General features: G+C 46.3%; 1 protein-coding gene across 1 annotated transcript; it reads right to left on the reverse strand.

Annotated features, from left to right (window-relative positions):
• Window positions 1-5,373: 5,373 nt before the first annotated feature.
• Window positions 5,374-17,752, reverse strand: SLC7A3 (solute carrier family 7 member 3). Its single transcript, XM_056859812.1, has 11 exons — window positions 17,371-17,752; window positions 12,264-12,422; window positions 11,779-11,959; window positions 11,262-11,374; window positions 10,475-10,697; window positions 9,896-10,035; window positions 9,698-9,800; window positions 9,292-9,503; window positions 8,760-8,926; window positions 7,581-7,689; window positions 5,374-5,822 (listed from the first exon to the last, which is right to left on the reverse strand). The coding sequence occupies exons 1-11, from the start codon at window positions 17,750-17,752 to the stop codon at window positions 5,692-5,694; spliced, it is 1,920 nt and encodes a 639-aa protein (XP_056715790.1). The 3' UTR covers window positions 5,374-5,691.
• Window positions 17,753-21,414: the final 3,662 nt, after the last annotated feature.

Raw genomic sequence — 21,414 nt, forward strand, 5'->3', positions numbered from 1 at the left:
TAGGCAGGAGAGTAAGGAGGGTTCTATAGCCTTATTAGGCATCAAATGAGACAATTACTCCCTGGAGCTTCTGGAGGCTGGAAGTCAGAAGCCTTTGATCAATTTGTTGGGGGAGTGTATGTGCCTCTGTTCCAAACGCTGAACAAATTGTGATAGAATTTCAATTGTTATGATCATTTTTCTGTATATTGTGTAACATGTACCAATCTTATTCAAATTCTTTCATTTGGTTTGTCCCATTCTACCTTTTCCCTACTCTCTCAGCAAACTGCAGTAGACAATGAAAACTGTCCCCCTCAGACAGAAGCGATGATTCTTCAGAGTTCCTCTGTCAAATTGAACAAATGAGGCTTAAATGAAGAACACGATGGATATTTGGTAATGGACAGAGCCCATCTATGTATTAAGCATATAATAAATTTAATAAAATGAAGTCTTGCTGTAAAGTATTGTCCCTGTAAACCAAGGACTGCATTTTATTGTGTGTAAACTGCCTCAAGTGGTTAGAGAGGCATGAAAGAAGTAACTTTAAGGGATGTACATGGCTTTAGCCTGCCTTTCCTGTTATAACCGAGCTTTGTTGGTCCCTACACCTTATCTGTTGGTTGTAATCCTTGGTGTACCTGGCCATACCAGAGTGCTCTTCAATAAATGCAACTCTGCTCTCCTCCTCTCCCAATTTCAGTGGCTTGTTGTAAAAATGAAAAAAAGACTGGCAAATGCTTGTTCGTCTGCCTGTCTGTTTCCTGCTGTCTCGCAAGCTGGGCTCTGGAAGATGTCCAGCAGATGGGAGTTTAAACCTAGGTAAAACCATGGCAATGCTGATTCTCAGGATGTAATACAACTACTGTTCTGAAATGGTCCAGATCTACAGGCAGCACAGCTATTTTCTAGATAAGACCCAGGCCCTTCTCCCTCTGCTCTTTTGTTAAGCTTTGTTTTTCATTTCAGCAGTTGCGCAAAGGCCAGCAAACATGCCTCTTGTCTGTGCCATTTCAGAGGCTACAGCAACCTATGGACTCAGGCGCTATTTTCTTCAAAGATGACCCTGGCTATATACCTTCTATCCTCTTCTTAGAACTCCTTCAGTGCAAGCTGTGCTTTGGAACCTATACCAAAGTGCATACTTCTAATGAGTTGAGTGAAGGTTTCCTTGGTGTGTCCAGATTGGTCATCCTACTTTGCAGGGAGTCATGAAGAACAGTTGGCCTCCTCTAATTTATAAAAAACCAAAATCTCCTATCCTCAATGGGGTTGGTAACAGCACTCTGGCCTGCTAGCTCCCTTCCTCCTTGTTAAGAGTGCCCTGCCACCTGGCCCGCTTCAGGACTAAGTTAGGTTTGTGGCTCCTCTTGCTGCCTAAAAATTAAGGCAAGGGGGAGGTGCATACTAATGCTGATCTTACAGAACCACAGAAAAATGTTACTTTTATCCAACCTTTAAAAAAAACAACACATTGTATGCCATTTTCAAGTAACATTAATTCTTTTCCTCTGTTAAGATCTTATATATAATGTTAAAAGACCCAGGATCCCATTTAACCTCGGCTGGCAGTATGGGACTTCGTAAGCTGTAAGCATAAAATAGGAAATCACATAATAAAGTCATGCGATGAGGTTGTGAGGCAGGAAAAGGAGGAGCCAGACTTTACTAGTGCCAAGGCCAAGACTGTGTGCAATAGACCAAAAGAGCCAGAGACAGGAACTGCAAACTGAGCACTTGTGTAGTGAGGAACAAGCAGTGGTCAGTCATGTAGAAATCTTCTCTATTAAATGACCCCATATTGCTGTCCAGCTGCTTCCTGGCACCCTTACCCCATGCATGCTGGGAGCAAGTCCTTTAAAAATAGTGGCTCTGCAGGGGCTTGTGACTCAGCTGGTGGTGGTTGTCTGCAATCCAGCTGATGGTCCCAATGCATGCAATGAACACCACTGTTCCAGAGCATCTAGCTGCTGTAGGCACTCAAATACAATTATAAATCTAGGCTGTTAACTAATTCAATGAAATTCACCATATTACTTCCTCCCCTATTCCATGTGTTCCCTTTATTATGGAGCTATCCTTTCCCATTTGTGTTATCTGGGCACTGGAAATATATGCAAATGTTTCCAATTACAATTTGCTTTTGAAAATGTAAGCAGATTTATGGTCTAGGCTGGAGTTAAATTAACAGGATTGAAAAGGTTTCTGTACTATATAATTTGGCACTGGATCTGGTTTTCTGTAGCCCTACTTGGATGCTTGAATTTGCATGAAAAGCAGAAGAGTCATTGTTGACCTTTCTTCAGAGTCCTGGATTTTTTTCCTGTCAAAACAGTAGTGACTTGTTTTATGAAGGAAAACTGCCCTGTGCACTTAGAACACAGAAACAACTGGAAAGAGGTTTGAATGTACACAATATCAGAATAATTCCAAAACAGGACACAATACCCTCCTCAGCACAAATGTTGTATATCTAGTATTCTCCACAATAAAATATACAAATCATCCACCTGAACTGTGTATTTGTTCTTCTTCGTAAGGGGTGGAGAGCAGCAAGAACCATCTTGGTCAACAGCAGTCATGGGAACGATTGAAATTAGAAGCACTGCAGTAAAACCTGAGTTTACTGCTTCTTATTTATAACCCAGGGTGTGTGATCTGCCTTCTTTAAAAGCACCCTCCCCCAGACTGGAGCCAGTGGCTCTTTATCAGTTGATTTGCAAACTGTCTTTTGTAAATTGACAGCAGATAAGGATTTGGCAACCATCTGGTCATTTGCCAATCTTTAGAAATGGCCTGTTGCCCTTAATTTGGCTCCATCTGCAAACCATGTTCTTTTAGGATTACCAGGTTTTATGAATTCTTATGGATGGCTAGAATTTTTAGGCTTCAGCCCAAGAGGCGATGGCCTCCCTTAATGGAAAGTAATCCAACCAGAAATTCTTTCTCGGCAGCAGAGGCCCTAATTTGCAATACCTGTTGTCTTCATGCTTGCCAGTTTGCAAGAGGGAGGTTATGAGTCCTGCTTCCTGGCACTTCCCTTCCTGAACCTGCTATTGACAGTGTTAGTATATCACTGTTGCCTCTGAGCTTGGTCTAGCTCAGCAGTCCCCAGGAATGCCGTGGCAACAGGAAGGCATCTTTATGGCTCTTCCTTGTTACAGGGTATGATGGCTAAGGTTTGGCCAGCTTGATGTTCTGGCTTCCATTTTAAAATCCCACCCTAGCTTTCCCAAATGGAGCCTTTTGGGAGTTTGCTGTATTAAATTCATCTTTACTCCTGGCTAGCCTTTTCCAGGAAGTATTTACGACTTATCTGCTTGCCCTGAGATTTTCTCCAAGTGCATAATAATACGGTTCTAAGTAGGCAAAAACTAGTTTCTCAACTGAGCCCTTCATTTGCATGAGGAACGGAAACCCCTTATTAGAATAAACATCCCTCTTTGGCTTTTCACATCAGATTTAACAATACCTAGTTTTGTCTTGCCTGCTTCTAGCTTCAAACCATTGTCATTTATGGTTAAACACACCCTCTTGTGATCCACATCTTCCCCAGCCAATGTACTTCTTATGCTTTGGTTTTATATTCAAGAATTAGGCATCACCAATGCCTGCAGGATGAAAAGATAACGGGGGGGGGGGGAGTTTAAACAACAATTACTGCTTTTAATTGAGAATGATTTTTTAAAAATTAACCATGGGTCTAGCTGCAGGAATAACATTATGTTTGGCTAAAACTGCTTTGGATCCAAACTTCCCATGTCAGAGGGGGTGATCAGTCTTATGCTACTGCTTAGGAGAAGCACCTGGTGGTATAAGGGTGCAAAAAAGATTCTTCTGATGCCTTAGTCCTGTAAAATCTTCATTTGCTGTCCCTTTAAAGGGCAGGGTGGGCTGTATATAACTAGTGTTATGAAGTGCCTGGGTGCAGAATTCCACTGCCGTAGCAAAGTTTAAGTGTCTGGGGGACGGGTTTTAATTCATTTTCACCTTTCTTGTAGTTGCCATGACAAGCACTCCACAGAGAAATGGCTCTCTGCTTGACCAAATAAGGATATACTCACACTTAGAACCCAACAGTCCAGGCTCTAATCCTCACCACCACCCTAAAAAAAACCTTCCATCTAGCCTTCCAGATTCCCTCTCCATTCTCTTCTCTTCAGCCGAAGATGACAGTGTCATGAAAGGCAGCCACTGATGGGCTGTAATTAGAAATAAGAATGTTGAATGCACCAGCCAGCCTCTTCAAGGCTCTGCTCTGTGAATTAGCGAGATCATGAGCCTGCCTGGCTCACACTATTAAGATGGTCTAGATACTGTGCCACTGCAGGAATATGCAGTGTTGCCGCTGCACAGGAAGGAAAATGGTGAATGCTTTTGCGGAGGCATTTCTTAAGTCTGTGTTGTGCTCAGGAAACCCTCCTGTAACAAAATATACCTGCCTAAAAAAAGGAACCATCCGACCCGGATTGCTGACACAGCACGGATACCAAGTGGTTCATGGGCATGCATCCAACTACCCCACAGATCTATTAAGACAAACACAGCCATGAAATCAGGGCTTCCCCTGCTCCTGAAATCACACCACACAAGTCCAAACATTTGTGTAGAATTCTGTATTGAGAATCTCAAAAAAAAAAAAAAAATCCAACACAGGCAAGTTCCTAGGTTTTAAGGCTGAAAATAAGCCTGAAAGCATGAGACAGAGACACAGGAGGAAGGGGAATCAGTTTGCAAATACTTCAAGTAAATGGCTTCAGCAGGCTCTCACATACCACATTGCAAGCAGGCATGGGCCTTGCTATTAAACACCATACAGCACATGACAGTTGGAAATGCTATAGAACCACTGAAAAGCAAGTGCTTGGTTTGCACAATGCTCAATTTCTGGCCAGGTAAGGTTTATTACATTACTCCTACATACATCACTAGGGTAACTTATCTTTGTGGGCTCTAGCTAAAAGACAGCCTGCTCACAGGAATTTAGATATGCTGGACAGTGAATGACCTATGCTGCAGCCCTCTGCAAGATCTACAGCAGGATTCAAATTAGCTCCTGCCATTTAAAAGAGACGTGGGTGGGCTGGAATAGAAAAAACCACTGATGCTGGATTCCACCAACAGCCTGAGCTGAAACTTGGGACCACTCATCACATAGTGGAGAAGCTTAATAAGGAAATAAATTGGCACAAGATGTTGTCAGTAAGACAGATCAACCTTCCTTGTTTGTTTTTAAAAAAATGCTTCTTTGGATTTTTAATCATATAAAAAACGAACATTTCTGACAAAAAAAGTTAAAAGGAAAGCAAAAACTTACAACCAAAGAGCACTGACCCATTTTTTGACCTCCAAGCACCTTACATGCACGCTTCTTACACAAAAGAAAGGCAACTTCTAGCCAGCAAGGCCAGACAATAAATACAGACATCAGGTATGTGGCAGTTTCCCTGCCTGTCAGCTTTTTCCAAGGGCAAGAGGGATGCAGTGCTTTGCATCTGCTCCCCCCCCACCCTCCAGGTTGGTGCTTGCCTTGTCTCCCCTGCAGGATTAACCTTGTTTGGGTTTACTGCAGTGTACAAGGGGAAGCAAGCTGCCCAGGATCTTTCCCTCTCCTGCTTGTTATGTGGAAGGGCAGGAGACAGGCAAGAGCTCAAGGGCAACTCTGATGTGTGGAGGGCGGGGCAGGTGGAGAATCTTCACCTCCTTCTCTCAAATAGCTATATCTGGACTCGGGTCAGAGCTGGCAGAATTCAGAGGCTTGTTTGTTGTTAACTGTGACTGCCGAGTGGTCTGTGCTTCTACGCTGTGCCGGATCCCATAACCAAAGTAGATGGCGAAGCCTGCATGGATTACAAAAATGCTTTTATTGCACATGTTAATAGCTGCTTTATGCCAAACAGTCAGTGTAACCAGGTATAGTTGTTAGTGTTCCAGACGAGGACTGGGGAAACCTGAGTTCAAATCCCCATTTAGTCATGAAACTTGCTAGGTGATCTCAGCTCAGTCACTGGCAATCCTAAACTATCCCACAAAGCTTGTTGTGATGATAAAAGGCACAGGGGAGCCTTTCATGGAGCTCCTCAGAGTGTGATAGAGAGCCACACATGGAAGTCATAGGTTAAAATCGCAGGATCTAGCTCCTTCGAGTAACAGTTTAACATACTTCAATATGATCAAATGCTAAAGGTAACCTCCCCCCAAATCCTCATATTAGCTCCCTTTTACTTAGTCAAAGCATCCACCTAGCTCAGTATTGTCTACTCTGACCGGCAGCAGCTTTCACACAACTCTTGCTGCACAGGTTCCTCTAGCTGAAGGCCAACCCAAGGATTGAACTCAGAGCCTGGTGCCAGGACCTTTTGATGGCATCAGTCTATCTCTTTGCCTGTAACCAGCAAATCTTTTCTGCCAAAACACCAGCAAGCCCTTGTGTATGAATGGATCACAAGAAAGCCCTGTGAGACCCAACCTGGGCTTTCTGTAGGACAAAAGAGAGTGGGGCAAAAGAAAAGGCAGCTTGATACAATCTAACTTTAACTTTAACCATGAAAAAACCATTGCTAGCTTAAATAGATGCAAGCGCGCGCACACACACACAAAGATAAAGATTGGCTCAGTGGAAAACCCAGAGCGAAAATGGCCCAATCAGTAGCCACCAACTCTATTGCCTGGATCTAAATGCTTAGAATAATAATTTGTAACAAAAGGACAACCCCTTGCCCTCCCCACACACACAGTTAGGGTGGTCTTGATGATTCTGGGGCCCAGGATGGAACCCCAGAATCACTGCCCCTTGCTGGAGCAAGCCCCTACAGGGGTCAAGCACAGCATGGCCCTCCTTCATACAAGCCAGTTGGAGAGCCTTTACCACCACTAGAAGCAAGTGGCAGGAGTCTGCCCCTTCTTTTCTCCTCTCCGTTGCGGGGCAAGGATGTGGGCAATCAGCACCTCCCCACAGCGTGTGCCCCAGTGCACCTGTCCCTGTTGCCCACTGGTAAAAACCAACCCTCCCCACAAAGATCTCAACCTGTAACAATTAATTTTACTTCCAAAGTCTATACCTTTCTTGACTCTAACCCTCCTCCTATTCCTATCTGGAAAACTTTCTGTGAAAGCTCCTCCTGACTGCAACCTCCTTCCCGATTGCAACCTTCACAAAGATACTGAAAAGAGCCTCTAGCTGTATTAATCAGAAGGCTTGCTTTTGACTTCACCTGAACTACAGCCCAGGAAAATCAGGCCTATGTTTCTTGTGTTCTCTGGCCCCTGTATCATCAGCTACGATCTTGATCACATAACCTGGGATCTGTCTTGTTTATCATACCCAGCCCTTGCATGCTTTCTCTCTAGATCTCCTTTGGATTGTCTGGATTCCTACTTGGCCAAATGATGACTCCTAAAACTCTGTCTCTGTTTGCAGGTTCAAGGTACACTTGGAGCATCAGACAACTGACTGCTTAAATGCCACCTCAGACGTCTCACACAGAAATGTCAATTAATACCTCCCTCTGCTTTCCTTGCTGTCCCGTTGGAAGGCCATAGCCATTACTGAGGTCAGTCCTGCGTAACAGGGCTTCAAACAAGATCATGCTCCTTACCTATGGCCATCCAGACACCAAAGCGGGCCCAGGTGCCTGCATCCAGTTGCATCATGAGATAGACGTTCACAAAGACACTGAAAAGAGGGAGCAGCGGCAGGGCAGGCACCTGGAAAAGAAGAGAAAGCCCCCAAGGCAAGCGGATGTAAACATTTCTCAAGATTCTAGGAAACTGTAGTTCTCTCACCAGATTTGCAGTCCGATGTAAAACGAGACTTAATTCCAGTGAATTGTCTGGGTCTTTCCAGACAACAGAGAAAAATACTCTTCGGGGGAGGAGGGTAGATGCAGTGTGAAGACTGCCTCTTAGAATCCTTGCAGCACCGATATCAAATATGCAACAGATGTTTCTCTTTTTTTAACTGGAAGGGAATAATAGCCTCTTCCAGTTTCATTAGATTTTGCAAAGTTTTCAAAATATCTTTCCCCTTTATTAGTTCACCAGGTTTCTGAAATATTGCTATTCAGAAGATAAATTTGCTACTTTACAGAGTTTTATTCAGACAGGAGATCCCTTTGTTTGCTAGTTAGAGTTTTAGCAGTGTTTAGGTGTGTGTGGGGGGGGGAAGAGAATGGCTAAAAAAAATATTTTCAAAACTGAACAGGCATAGGAGGTAGCACATTCTGAAGTCACAGGTGTTGGCCAACAGATGCTCATGACAATGGCCAAACCACTATTTCACACATTTGCATTTCCAATCAGCTCACAAGTGGATTCAGAATGCTTGAAAAATGTTTCCACAGAACAGAGGTACTAATAAGGGGAATGTCATCTGGACTGCCAAGGCCAATTTAGCATGCAAACCCATTTTTTTCTGCAATGATTCAGAAAAGTTGCCCTGAGACAGAAGATGACACCTTTCCACGAAGAGTGTGGAAGTTGCTAAGGTAGAATGGAAGTCTTGTCATGCCTGTGGGAGGAGACAGACTACGAAAGCATTGTGGGAAAGAGACTGGAGAGGTGGAGACAGGAGCCATTCGTTCTGAAAGGCAGAAGGTGGGGTTGCTATTTGAATGGGATGATCCAGCCATTCAGAAGGAACAGCAGAGGTGTCACGATCCCTTCAGCAAATGATGCACACAAAAGATGCCAACTGCAGCGTGGCAGATCCAGGCAACACCCAGCTCTGCCACATACAACCCCAGCAGGATAAGCAGCTTTCTGGCCAGGACTCTTACCTTGAAAGTTAGGCGCTTCTTGCTTTCTGGCTGCCTCCAGATGATAATTGTGATAACCAGCCAAACTCCTAGGAGAAGCGTGCATGCCACAGCCCAACCAATGCTGCCGTTCATGAGTGCTTGCTGCTCCTGCGCCAGGATCCCACAAAGGACAGTGATCACAACAGCTGCAAGACAGAGAATGAAACATCTGCTTTATATTGGGGGGCATGATCTTGATCTAGCAGAACATCTCCATAATGTTTCCCAGGGGTCATCCAACAGAAAGTGTCAGGGCCAGAACTGCAAACTGGCTTGTAGCATTTCAGATCTGCTATTGAGCATGGTCCATTCTCCTGCTGGTCTCCAGAAAGGCTGTTTGGGCTCTTCCAGTGTGCCCAGTTGGCCAACAGAAGTTGGACATCCTCCTCCCCAAGTTTTCTGGAGCTTTTGACTGCTCTCCTAGTCTCAGTGCCATTGTTAACAGGACTTCTAATGAAAGCTTTCAATCCCAGATTAGCTAGAACACCTCAGCTCTGCCCCCAGCACTTACAGACAACTGTGGTGCTGATGTAGACAATGCGTCCCGAAATGCAAGTCGGGATCTCCCCAGAAGGGCAGAAAAGGCTCCCCCAGGTGAACTTCTCTTTGAGCGTAGTCTGATTACTGCTGACTGACAAATTCATTATCACCTTCTCTTCTTCACTTCCATTCACCTCCAACATCTCCACATCCTTAGAAGAGCTGCCCATCTCAGGCTGGTATCTAACCGCAAAACCAAAGGAATTAAGACAACCCATCATCAGCGTTTATGCAAAAAGAGCTTCCACCAGTCTCAGAGATCAAGCAACCCCCTCCTTCCCCCCTAAAAAAAACCCAGCTAGGACATCACAGTGTTTGGATGTTACTTTTAGTACCCTACATTAGTAGTTGTCACTCCAAAGCCCTCAGGCACCCACCTGAGTATGAGTACACAAACAGCTACCAATGAGTATGCCAACAGTGTGCCGATTGACATAAGGTTCACCAAGTCCTTCAGCTCAAAGAGGAATGCCATCAGGGCTGCAAGAGAATAAATGGTATATGAAACCCAGTCTAACCCACTGGTGGGATGGGGGGACAGCAAGGAAACAGACTTCTTGCCAACATATTCTTACCAGATATGATGCCAGACACAACTGTGGCCACCAAGGGAGTCTTGGTGCGACTGTGCACCTGGGACAGGTACTTAAAAAGGAGCCCATCTTCGGCCATGGCATAGATCACTCGTGGCATTGGGAACATGGAGCCAAGCAAACTGCATAGAGGAGGAGGAAGAGGACGAGGAAGAACTGGTTTTTATATGCTGACTTTCTCTACCACTTAAGGAAGAATCAAACCAGCTTACAATCACCTTCCCCTCTCCACAACAGACACCTTGTGAAGTAGGTGGGACTGAGAGAGCTCTAAGACAGCTGTGACTAGCCCAAGGTCACCCAGCTGGCTTCATGTGTAGGAGTGTGGGGGGGGGGGGGAATCCAGTTCACCAGATTAGCATCTGCTGCTCATGTGGAGGAGTGGGGAATCAAACCTGGTTCTCCAAATTAGAGTCCACCGCTCCAAACCACCACTCTTAACCATTGTACCATGCTGGTCAGCACCTGGACATAGGAAGAGGCCTTGAATAGCCAAGAGCACTAACTGCAGCACAGACAGCATCTGTCACCGCCTGGCTCTGTCTCCCGCCCAGACCTTACCTTGCACTGAGGGCACAGAGCGAGCCAACGGCCACGACGTAGCGGGCGGGCTCCCACCCCACGTCCTTGAAGGCCTCAGGCAGGGGGCTCTCCTTGTTCACCAGAAAGTAGGGCACCATCAGGGTCAAGGCAGCAGAAACCCCAAAGTAGGCCACAAAGCAGATGAGAAGGGAGACGATGATGCCAATGGGGATGGAGCGCTGGGGGTTACGAGCCTCCTCACCTGAGGATGGGGAGGCAGACGAGTGTGACCAGGAGGAGATTCCAACGAAATCAGTGCTCCCAATGCAGGAAAGGACTTGAAAATCCCCAATTCAAAAACCAGCTAATCTGGGCAGGAAATGCAGATTTTCTTTTAAATGTGAGGACCTGCAGTGCAGTTTTTTAATTATTGTTATTATTATGCACTGTGAATCTATTACCTTGGCAGGTGACTGTCACTGTGAATGAGAACTGTTCTGTGCAAAGGAGTCCTCAGAGCTCCCAGGCAAAGCAGCCATCTGTGTCATTGGGCTGCACGGCTAATGACTCATTTCCCAGACCACAGGAAGATGCTTTCCGCTGAGGAACGCAACGGGCACAGAACAGCAGCCACCACACCCCCAGGCTGAGCAGGGATCCCATGTGAATGTGCTTATGCGTGCAGCCCCCGTGCCAGCCACTCAGCATGAAATCCTCCCTCCCAGACTAAATAACTACCAAGACCTCTCTGTGGCACAGGGGAAGGGGGAGAGGGCACGAAAGCAGAGTTCTCCCTGCAGTCCCCTTCTCCCTGTAGCCACCTTACCTGTTGTTGCAATGCAATCAAATCCAACAAAGGCGTAGAAACAAGTTGCAGCGCCAGAGAGGACCCCCTTGAAACCAAAGGGGGAAAAGCCACCTGTCCCAAAGTCGCCAGCCCTGAAAGAGAGAAAGGAGGAGGAAGAGAGTGAAGGCCTCCAGCTATATTCAGAGGAGCCAAGTGAGCTACTGAGGGGTCATCTCCTCCACACAGGGGAATGGGGGGGGGGGGAGAGACATGAATGTGAAATGGCTGTTTAAAAACTATCTCCCCACCCTCCTTCCAGCTCTGCTGCTTTTGCTTTCTTCACCAGTCTATTGCCCCGCAACTTTCTCCGATATGCAGCATTTTAAGAAAACTTGGTGACACTGTCTGGGTTGCCCAGAGCAGTCAGATGTTAATCCCCAGATAGCAGGTTTCTGGTGGCCCTGCTTCACAGCTGAATAAGAAAAATCAGCTTGGAACAGAAAACCAGGCAGTTGCCCCCTCCCCCCCACCCCCGAAGAAGGCGCCTTCTTCTTACTTGACTCCAGACTTCAGAGCTTCTTGCGACCGGTTCTGATAATACTCCTCAGTCACGCTCCAGTTCTTGACATCTCCCTTCACAAAGCCAGAGATGATGACAAAGCTGAGGACCAGCAGGTTGACTGCAGTGAAGATTTTGTTCACTAGTGCAGATTCACTCACACCAAATGCAAGTAAGCCTGGAGAAGGAGGAACCAAGAGAATGGGGGGAGCCACAGGAATACACCAACTCCCCTAAAACTGAGTGGCACTGGAGTGCAAGCCTCCTTGAACATACATGCCCACTGCTCTGGAAAGCTTGAACCCTAGTCCCAGATGCCAAGGCTGACTAGTCAGGTTTACTTTTATTATTACTTTCACATGCCTCGGGGCTAGTCCAGGCACTGAATAATCAATTTCGAGGGAAGTTTGGCTCAGCTTAAGCTCTGCGGCTTGTGGGCTTTTGCAAGGGAGGGCAGCTTTGCCACCTTAGGATCATCCCACCTGTCAGCAGCAACACCAGGAAGAGGGCAAAGAAGTCGGGGTATTCAGCCAGCACGTTCTCCAAGTGCAGGGCGGTGTGGTTCCGGAAGAAAGTGGACATGTGATTGCCAAAGATGTTGTCAAAGGCCGAGCTCCAGGCACGAGCAACACTTGCTGTACCTGGCAATTAACAAAAGAACTCTTCGTTAATCCAAGAAAGCATCAAAGAGCTCTTATCAACACTACCCGAGAAACATCAGCAGCAGAGCTACAGAAGAGCTTCATAGCTGAAGAAAAACCAAGGCTGGAACGGAGCCTTGATTACTTACCGTGAAGGCTCCTTCTCTTCTGAGGCGATGGCGTCTTGAGCTGTGGGTTATTTTCCTTGCTTCATCTGGGAGGCAGGACCTAATTTTTTAATTTCCTGTCCCCGCTTGGCGGGAAAATAGCCTACAGAGACTCCGTTACAGTCTTGCCTAGCTTAATAAGACAGGATTGATTAACCATTCCAATAACATATGTAACGACAGAAAACACCCACAATGATAACACTGGAACACAAGAGCCAGAGTGAAACAAGAAGGACCTGAAGGAACTAACAAAACTGCATAACTTATCTAAGAAACGTTCTTATAAGTTCTCCTGATCATGTTTAACATAGTCAGAAGGTTCAACTGTAATTATTTCCCAGGGCGGGCAAGACGCCTTCGCCTCAGAAGAGGAGGAGCCTTCACGGTAAGTAACCAAGGCTCCGTTCTCCACTGAGGCTCAGGCGTCTAGAGCTGTGGGACGTACAAGAGCTCCCATGTGGGTGGGCTATGAACCTTCTTCCGCCACGTGTTGTAACACTCTACGACCGAAGGCCGCTTGGGCAGAAGACCAGGTATGCACCTTATAATGTTTGATAAAGGTAGAAACGGAAGACCAGGTGGCAGCCCGGCATATCTCTTCGACTGGAGCTTGCCTGTCAAACGCCGCAGTGGTGGCTGCACTACGTAAGGAATGTGCAGTGATGCCATCAGGGACGGTTACCCCTGTGGCCTTGTAAGCCTCTATGATAGTGGCTTCCTCTATGTTAGTGGCTTCCTAGAGGCACCTGGTTGGCCACTCTGTGAACAGACTGCTGGACTTGATGGGCCTAGGTCTGATCCAGCAGGGCCTTTCTTATGTTCTTATGATACACTGTTTGATCGTGTAACTAACTGCTGCTGTTGACATCCTTTTCCCTTTGTTAGGATTGGTAATCCCAACGAACATGTAGTCTGATGGTCTGATATCGGAAGTTCTGTGTATGAAAATGCGTAAGGCTCTACGCATGTCCAACAAATGCCAGGATCGTTCCTTGGGGCAGGAAGGTTTGGGGCAAAAGGAGGGAAGGTTGATTTCCTGTGACCTATGGAAGTTGGAGTTCACCTTCGGAAAGAAGGTGGGGTCTGGTGTAAGAACCACTTTATCTTTGTGGAAAACACAGACCCTTGAGAATTGAAAGTGCCCTGAGTTCGGACACTCTTCGGGCCGAGGTAATAGCCACCAGAAACAATACTTTCATACTTAGGTATTTCATGGATACCAAGTGGAGAGGCTCGAATGGGGCTTTTGTGAGTGCCTTGAGAACCAAATTGAGGCTGCAGGAGGGGAAGCGATGAACTACTGGTGGCCGAGTCTGACTGACTCCCTTTAAAAAGGCGATAATGTGCCTATGCCTAGATGTAGGAATCCCTTCTATGAATGGGATAACTGTGGCCAATGCCGCAACCTGTTGCCTCAAGGTGGATGCGGAGAGTTTGTCGTACACCCTCCTGGAGGAACTCCAGTATCTTGTGGAGACCAGGACAGATGGGATCCACCCCCTTTCTTCTAGCCCAGCGGACAAAAGCCTTCCATGAGGTGTTATAAATGCGCCTGGTAGTGGGCCGGCGTGCCTCTAATATGGTGGTAACCACATCAGTAGAATATCCCAAATCTAGCAATGATCGCCGTTCAAGAGCCAGGAGGTCAAACAGAACCATTGGGGGTCTGGGTGTATCAGGGGCCCCTGACACAGGGTTCCCCAATGGGACGGAATTCTCCAAGGTTTCTGACATGACAGCTGGCGCAGTGTCACGAATCAGGATCGACAGGGCCAGAATAGAGCTATCAGAAGAACTTTGGCCCTTTCCGACTGTATTTTTCTCAGGACCTTGGCTAGGATGGGCAATGGGGGAAAGGCGTAGAGTAGCCCCTGAGGCCATGGGCTCAATAATGCATCTATGCCCTCCACTGATGTGTTGTGATACCTAGTGAAGAATCTTGGGACCTTGAAGTTTTCAAACAAGTCTACTGAGGGGAATTTGATAGTAATTTGTTGGAAGGCCTCCTGATCTAAGGCCCACTCTCCTTCGTCTAGGAACTGGCGGCTTAGCCAGTCTGCTTGGACATTGAGAGTGCCCTTGATGTGTTCTGCTTGTACTGATGTGAGATTGAATTGAGCCCATGAGAAGATCTCCACTGCTTCCTGAAGTAGGGATGATGACCTGGATCCTCCCTGCTTGTTTAAGTGAGCTTTTGTCGCAATGTTGTCTGTCCTCACGAGGACATGTCCTCGGAGAAGCAGTGCAAAAGCTCGGAGAGCGAGCTTCACTGCTCTCAATTCTAAGAGGTTGATGTGAAGGGTGGTCTCTGTTGGTGACCATCAACCCTGAGTTATCTGGTTGTTTAATGTGGCTCCCCACCCCTCCAGACTCGCGTCTGTAAATATTTGTGTTGGTTCCTCGTGGATGTACTGAGAGGACCGAAGTAGATTTGAGGTCTTGGACCACCAACGAAGATTTTTCCTGACTTCCAAGGAGATCTGGATAAGTCTGTCTCTCTTCCTTGCGATGTCCATGTGAAATGGGCATATTAGCCACTGGAGTGGCCTGGAATGAAAGCGGGCCCAAGGTACCACCGCTATACAGGCTATCATAAGGCCCAAGAGCCTTGCTAAGGACATCAGCCTGGCTGATTGCAACTTTGCTATGGAAGACGCCTGAAGTATGATTTTCTGTTTCCGCTCTGGCGGGAGGGAAAGGGAATTTTGATGTGAGTCTATCCAGACCCCTAAATGCACCATGGCCTGGGAAGGTAGACGTGAACCTTTGCTGAAGTTGACCAGGTAGCCATGTTCCTGTAGGACATGGACCACCCTTGCCGTGTGCTGAAGAGATTGTTGTCTGGAATTGGTACAGATCAGGATGTCGTCCAGGTAAGGATGAACCTGGATGCATTCCTGTCTGAGGGACGCAATGAGCATGACCAGGATCTTTGTGAATACCCTCGGGGCAGAGGCTAATCTGAAGGGTAGGGCCCTGGACTGGAAGTGGGACTTGCCATAGGTGAAGCGAAGGAAACACCTGTGAGAAGGATGAATGGGGACATGGAGGTACGCCTCGGTTAGGTCCACAGCCATCATGAAGGTGCCAGGGTGCAGGGATTCCACGATGGACTTCAGGGTTTCCATCCGAAAATGTTTGTGTGCCATCCGTCTGTTTACATATTTTAAATTTAGGATGGCTCTCCAGTCCCCGTTCTTCTTGGGGACAGTGAAGAATATGGAATATACCCCCTTGCACCTCTCGAGAGCCGGGACATGCTCTATGGCTTTGATTTGTAGTAGGTGTTGAATAGCCCTTACTGTCCTGGTTTGTTTTTCCCTTCTGAAGGGAACCGGGGATCGCAGAAAACGATCCATTGGCCGTGACGTGAACTCCAGGAGATAGCCCCTGGATAGAATTTGAGTTACCCATAGTTCAGGCCTGGAAAAGCTTTTGGGTTGTTATCTGGAGCAACATGAACAAAGTTAATGTATTTACTAATTTAAATTAGTACATTTTAATTTACAGGGAGCCCCGTGGCACAGAGTGGTAAGCTGCAGTACTGCAGTCAAAAGCTCTGCTCACGACCTGAGTTTGATCCCGACTGAAGTCGGTTTCAGGTAGCCAGCTCAAGGCTGACTCAGCCTGCCATCCTTCCGAGGTAGGTAAAATGAGTACCCAGCTTGCTGGGAGTAAAGGGAAGATGACTGGGGAAGGCAATGGCAAGCCACCCCGCAAACAAAGTCTGCCTAGTAAATGTCAGGATGTGACGTCACCCCATGGGTCAGGAATGACCCGGTGCTAGCACTGGGGACCTTTACTTTTGTAATTAAAATGTTTATATTCTGCCTTTCCTCTTGATCATAATTGGCTCTTTATCATAATTAAAAATATCACAATTTAAAATCAACAATACATAACCCCCAATTAACCCCCTCCCCCTTTTCAGATGTGAGGAATTGTGATGAATAGAGATCAAGAGCCAGTGTAGTGTAGTGGTTACACTGCTGGACAGTGATCTGGGAGACCCAGGTTCAAATTTTACTGGGTGACCATGGGCCAGTTATACACTCTCAGCCTAACCTACCTCACAGGGTTGTTGTGAGGATAAAATGGACAACAGGAGAATGACTAAGTCACTTTGGGTCCCTACCGAAGAAGAAGGTGGGGTATAAATGGTGTAAATTAAACAAATGAATAGGGGACAATTGTTCAAAATATGTGTGATATCTCTCATATAGTAATGACTGGTTTGTGGTGTTGTTTGGAGTTATAAATAAAATTCCAGGCTTGGAACCTCAATTCAAGAGAGGGTTACTTAGCCTTGAAGTTAAATCAAAAGAATTCCCGTCTAGACATTAGGAAGAATTTTCTACCAGTTAGAGCAGTTCCTCAGTGGAACAGGCTTCCTCGGGAGGTGGTAAGCTCTCCTTCCCTGGAGGTTTTTAAGAAGAGGTTAGATGTCCATTTGTCAGCAATGCTGATTCTATGACCTTAAGCAGATCATGAGAGGGAGGGCATCTTGGCCATCTTCTGGGCATGGATTAGGGGTCACTGGGGTGTGTGGGGGAGGTAGTTGTGAATTTCCTGCATTGTGCAGGGGGTTGGACTAGATGATCCTGGTGGTCCCTTCCAGCTCTATGATTCTAGCCTTTTGAGAAAAATGAAACAATTATCTTTCTTCAGTACAAAGGAGAAAACAAACTCTGGTTGTGCCAGGGACACATTCTGCCATCATGACCTTGAAAATAAAACAGAAGTTGCTCCCTCCCCACTCTCAATCCAATGGCACATACCTATCACATATGAGAGGATAAGGTTCCATCCTGTAGTGAAGGCCCAGATCTCCCCGACTGTCACAAAACTGTAGAGATAGGCAGAACCGGCCTTTGGAACCCTGGCTCCAAACTCTGCATAGCACAGCCCAGCCAGAACTGACGAGACAGCCGCAATGAAGAAGCAGATCACAATGGATGGGCCAGCTTCCTCCCTGGCCACTTCCCCAGCCAAGACATAGACACCAGCCCCAAGAGTGCTACCCACGCCAAGCGCTATAAGGTCCAGGGTGGAGAGGCAGCGGGCAAAACGAGTCTCTTCTGAGCTAAAGTCTACCACACGCCGCCGGATCAACTTCTTGCCGAAGCTCGTCATGGTTTTCTCCAGCATCTTGCAGCCCATATGCAAGGCTTGACTTTACCCAAAATATCTAGAAGAGAGCATATTACACATGAACACATGAAACTGACTTTTACTGAATCAGACCCTTGGTCCATCAAAGTCAGTATTGTCTACTCAGACCGGCAGCGGCTCTCCAGGATCTCAGGCTGAGGTCTTTCACATCATCTATTTGCCTAGTCCCCTGAACTGGAGATGCTGGGGATTGAACCTGGGACCTTCTGCAAGCCAAGCAGATGCTCTACCACTGAGCCACAACACCTCCCCTTAAGGTCCGACCTAAATGCTTCCCATCTGAGTAGTCAATACTCCCCTTCTTACAGCATGACAGCCATCAACGCAGTGGCTATGTTGGCAGATGAGACTGGAGCAATGATTTGGAGTTCTAGCAGGTCTGACCTAAATGCAATCCTACTACAAAGTTCAGCAACCTGAGACCTTCTACTACTTGAAATTTAGATAGCTTGCAGAGATTCACCAAGGTGGTGTTTCTCTCCTCCCTTCCCAAATGGCGAAGGTCAGGCAACCTTTCAGGGCCAGATAGGTTGCTAAAGGTTCAGGCATACAGAAGCAAGCATAAGAACGTAAAAGCCGTGCTGGATCAGATCAAAGGCCCATCGAGTCAGGCATTCTGTTCACACAGTAGCCAACCAGCTGCCCCTGAGAAGGCAATAGCATCATCTTGCCTGTGCTCCCCAACACCTGATACAAAGAGGCATACTGCCTCTGATATTGGTACTGCAAACTCGCAACCCTGGTTACAAAGCACGACATCAAATCTAGGTCCCAAATTCCTAACTACCTTCTAAGCTGGGAAAGAGAGAGAGTTGTTTAAAGGCCCTCCCAGAAATCAAGGCATTTCAGGCTTTGAATCTCAGTCTAGGGGCCTGATCGGCCAAGACTGGTGATGGTTCAGTGCCATCATAAAAATGAAAAGAAACCTATATTCCCACCATACAACACAATGCTTCAGACAAACAAAGGCTTTATTTCAAAGAGGGCCCACAGTGGGGTTTTGTCTACAGTCACATGACAGGGTCGGCCCAAAGTATTTTGCCTTTGGAAGTGGCAAGAGGACAGCTTAGGACCAAATGGACTGGGGTTATACATTACCTTCATGCCTGCTGCAGATGTCCACCAATATTAGCACAAAGCAAATCTCAGGATAACTGTGTTTGCACAAGTCATTCATTGGATAAAATGTCAGGAAGCCATCTTCAGCGATTAACCAGTTTAAGCAAACTTTAGACCGACAGAACAAACTATTCTCTGGAAAGCCAGGCTGTGTTCCAGGGTGCAACAACTTACGTCAGCATTAAATTTGGCATGTAATACCTGGGACAAAATAACACCGCATATGCCAATTTATGGTTAACGTTACCATGCTGTCTCTCAGCATTTCAAGATGGTTTACAACAATATTAAAACAAGGTAAAACTACCAAAGACAGAAAAATTACAGGATGATGCAGCCTTGCCAACATCCACATGAACACATGAAGCTGCCTTATACTAAATCAGACCCTTGGTCCATCCAAGTCTGTATTGTCTACTCAGACTGGCAGCGGCTCTCCAGGGTCTCAGGCAGAGGTCTTTCACATCACCTTACTTGCCTAGTCCCTTTAACTGGAGAAGCTGGGGATTGAACCTGGGACCTTCTGCATGCCAAGCAGTTGCTCTACCACTGAGCCACAGCTCCACTAAAAGAGAAAGACTAGAGAAAGAAAAGTTTTCCTCGCCCACTTGCTCATGCATGCCAGTGCCAGTCAACAATGGCACCTCAACACCTAGGAGAAAGGAAATCCATTCTCATCCCACTGACAAAAACAGCACTGCCTGCTCATCTGCAAGCAGTCTTTACCTCTTTACTGGGCACAAGCAAGTAAATGAATGATAATTTGCAATAATGACAAAAACAGCATCAGATCTAGTAACATTCAGAGGCAAAGTCTGTAGTCCAACTTTATTCCCACAAGACATTTCAAGGGCAGAAAAAAAGGAAAAGAGGACCAGTTCTGCCCCCAATACCAATGTTGGTGGCTGTATCCTGGAGCCACAGTAAGGGCACATCCCTGGTCATGAGCTTTCAGAAGCTGGAGCCAGTTATATCAGGTGAATGAAAACGGACTGTGAAGGTAACAGAAGACACATGTTGAAGTACAGGATCTGAACTAAAAACAAAAACAAATCCTAAGAAGCAGGATTTCAAATATGAGCAGAAGACATGGCCACCTTACAAAGTTCTCCAAACTTAGTAGCTTAGGAAATGTGTTCCTAGCCCACACGTTCCTATGTGAATTTGTGGTGCACTATGGCCTTGAATGAAGAAGAAAAAAGGACTCTCTTATATTTCAGATTGCAGCAGCGGCCCTGTATGGTTGCCTGTTCTTACACAGCATAAGCAATGGACTCTTTGCAACCACACACTTAAAAAGGAGCGCTGGCATTGCGCAGCGGCCAGAGTTTTGGACCAGGGCCCGGGACAACCAGGTTCAAAGCCCTGCTCTGCCAAGGAAGCTTATTGGTGATCTTGGACCAATGACACTCTCCCAGCCTAACCTATCTCACAGGTTGTTGAGAGAAGGATATGATTAAGCTGCTTTAGATCCCCAATAGTGTGAAAAGTGACATTTAAATAAAACACTAAGCATAAAAACAAAATTTGTGTAACAATAATTAAATTAGAATGGGGTTTAGCAGTGCTGCTAAAATCTGGATGCGCATTTATTTTAAAATTAATGTTGTAAGATCAGGTGTATTTTAATTAGTAAAATGACTGTTCTCCCACCAGATGCAAATCCTATATAATCAGCCAACGGAGAGCTCCTGTTACGTCCAAATGACCTCCATCATCCGGACTGGCTGATGGAATCCATACAGGTACCAGCCAGTCCATCAGGCTGACTGATAGCGCTGTCAGGGAACACAGCAGAACAAAGACCTACTCATTTCCTCTTTTCTGCAGCACTAATCTATGAAGATTAATGGCTGCCTCCTTCTGCTACCAGGAGCTTTGCATATGGGGGCGGGGCTGTGTGCACTGTGAAGGTGTCTGGAATCGTAAGGGCAGGGGGGGAAGAACTGGATAAGGTGACCAAAAGGTTGTCCCATGCCTTTAATAGCTCTATAGTAGGCAGATGGGAGGAGCAACACCTGTTAAAACTGCATAAATTAAATTGTAGGGACACACTTCAAAAACCAAAACTCACCAACAATATAGAGTAAGAAACATTTCTAGATTAATTTGGATTTTATTTTAGTTAGCATTTTTTTTCTTTCTGTCACCCTATAGACACAAAAAGAACATAAACCGAGGGCAGCTGAAGTTTTTGCAAGGAGCTGATTGGCAAATGGCAAACAGAGACATCCATCAAGAACCTCCTGCTACATTTCCACAGGCTGTGGAATGATGCAATTATGGGCTTTTTGGTGGGAATTTCCTGAGTTTGTGTGAGTCAGAATTCCCTTCAGAAGCAGGAAAGAGCAGACCCCCCCCCACCAGCCTAGGAGTCACATGCACACTGCCTTGCTCAGCTGCCTCAGGCTCCAGACCAACAGGGAAAGTGATGGATGAGCACCAAAAGAAAGCAAATGTCTGCTTTCAGCTGAGCAGAAGAGAATCTCACACACTCTCCTAGGAAGCCTATTTCCCCCCCAATGCTGGAG

The sequence above is a fragment of the Euleptes europaea genome, chromosome 13 (genome assembly GCF_029931775.1).
Source record: "Euleptes europaea isolate rEulEur1 chromosome 13, rEulEur1.hap1, whole genome shotgun sequence".
Lineage (NCBI taxonomy): Eukaryota > Metazoa > Chordata > Lepidosauria > Squamata > Sphaerodactylidae > Euleptes > Euleptes europaea.

What these genes read in the sequence shown, in the direction of transcription:
- SLC7A3 (XM_056859812.1), bottom strand. Translation starts at nt 17,752, where the DNA reads ATGGGCTGCAAGATGCTGGAGAAAACCATGACGAGCTTCGGCAAGAAG. An exon ending in CCTGGTGTTGCTGCTGACAG is followed by an intron (nt 11,960 to 12,263) that starts GTGGGATGATCC and finishes CTCCTTCTCCAG; the next exon opens with GCTTACTTGCATTTGGTGTG. An exon ending in AGAAGCGCCTAACTTTCAAG is followed by an intron (nt 7,690 to 8,759) that starts GTAAGAGTCCTG and finishes CTTCTTTTCCAG; the next exon opens with GTGCCTGCCCTGCCGCTGCT.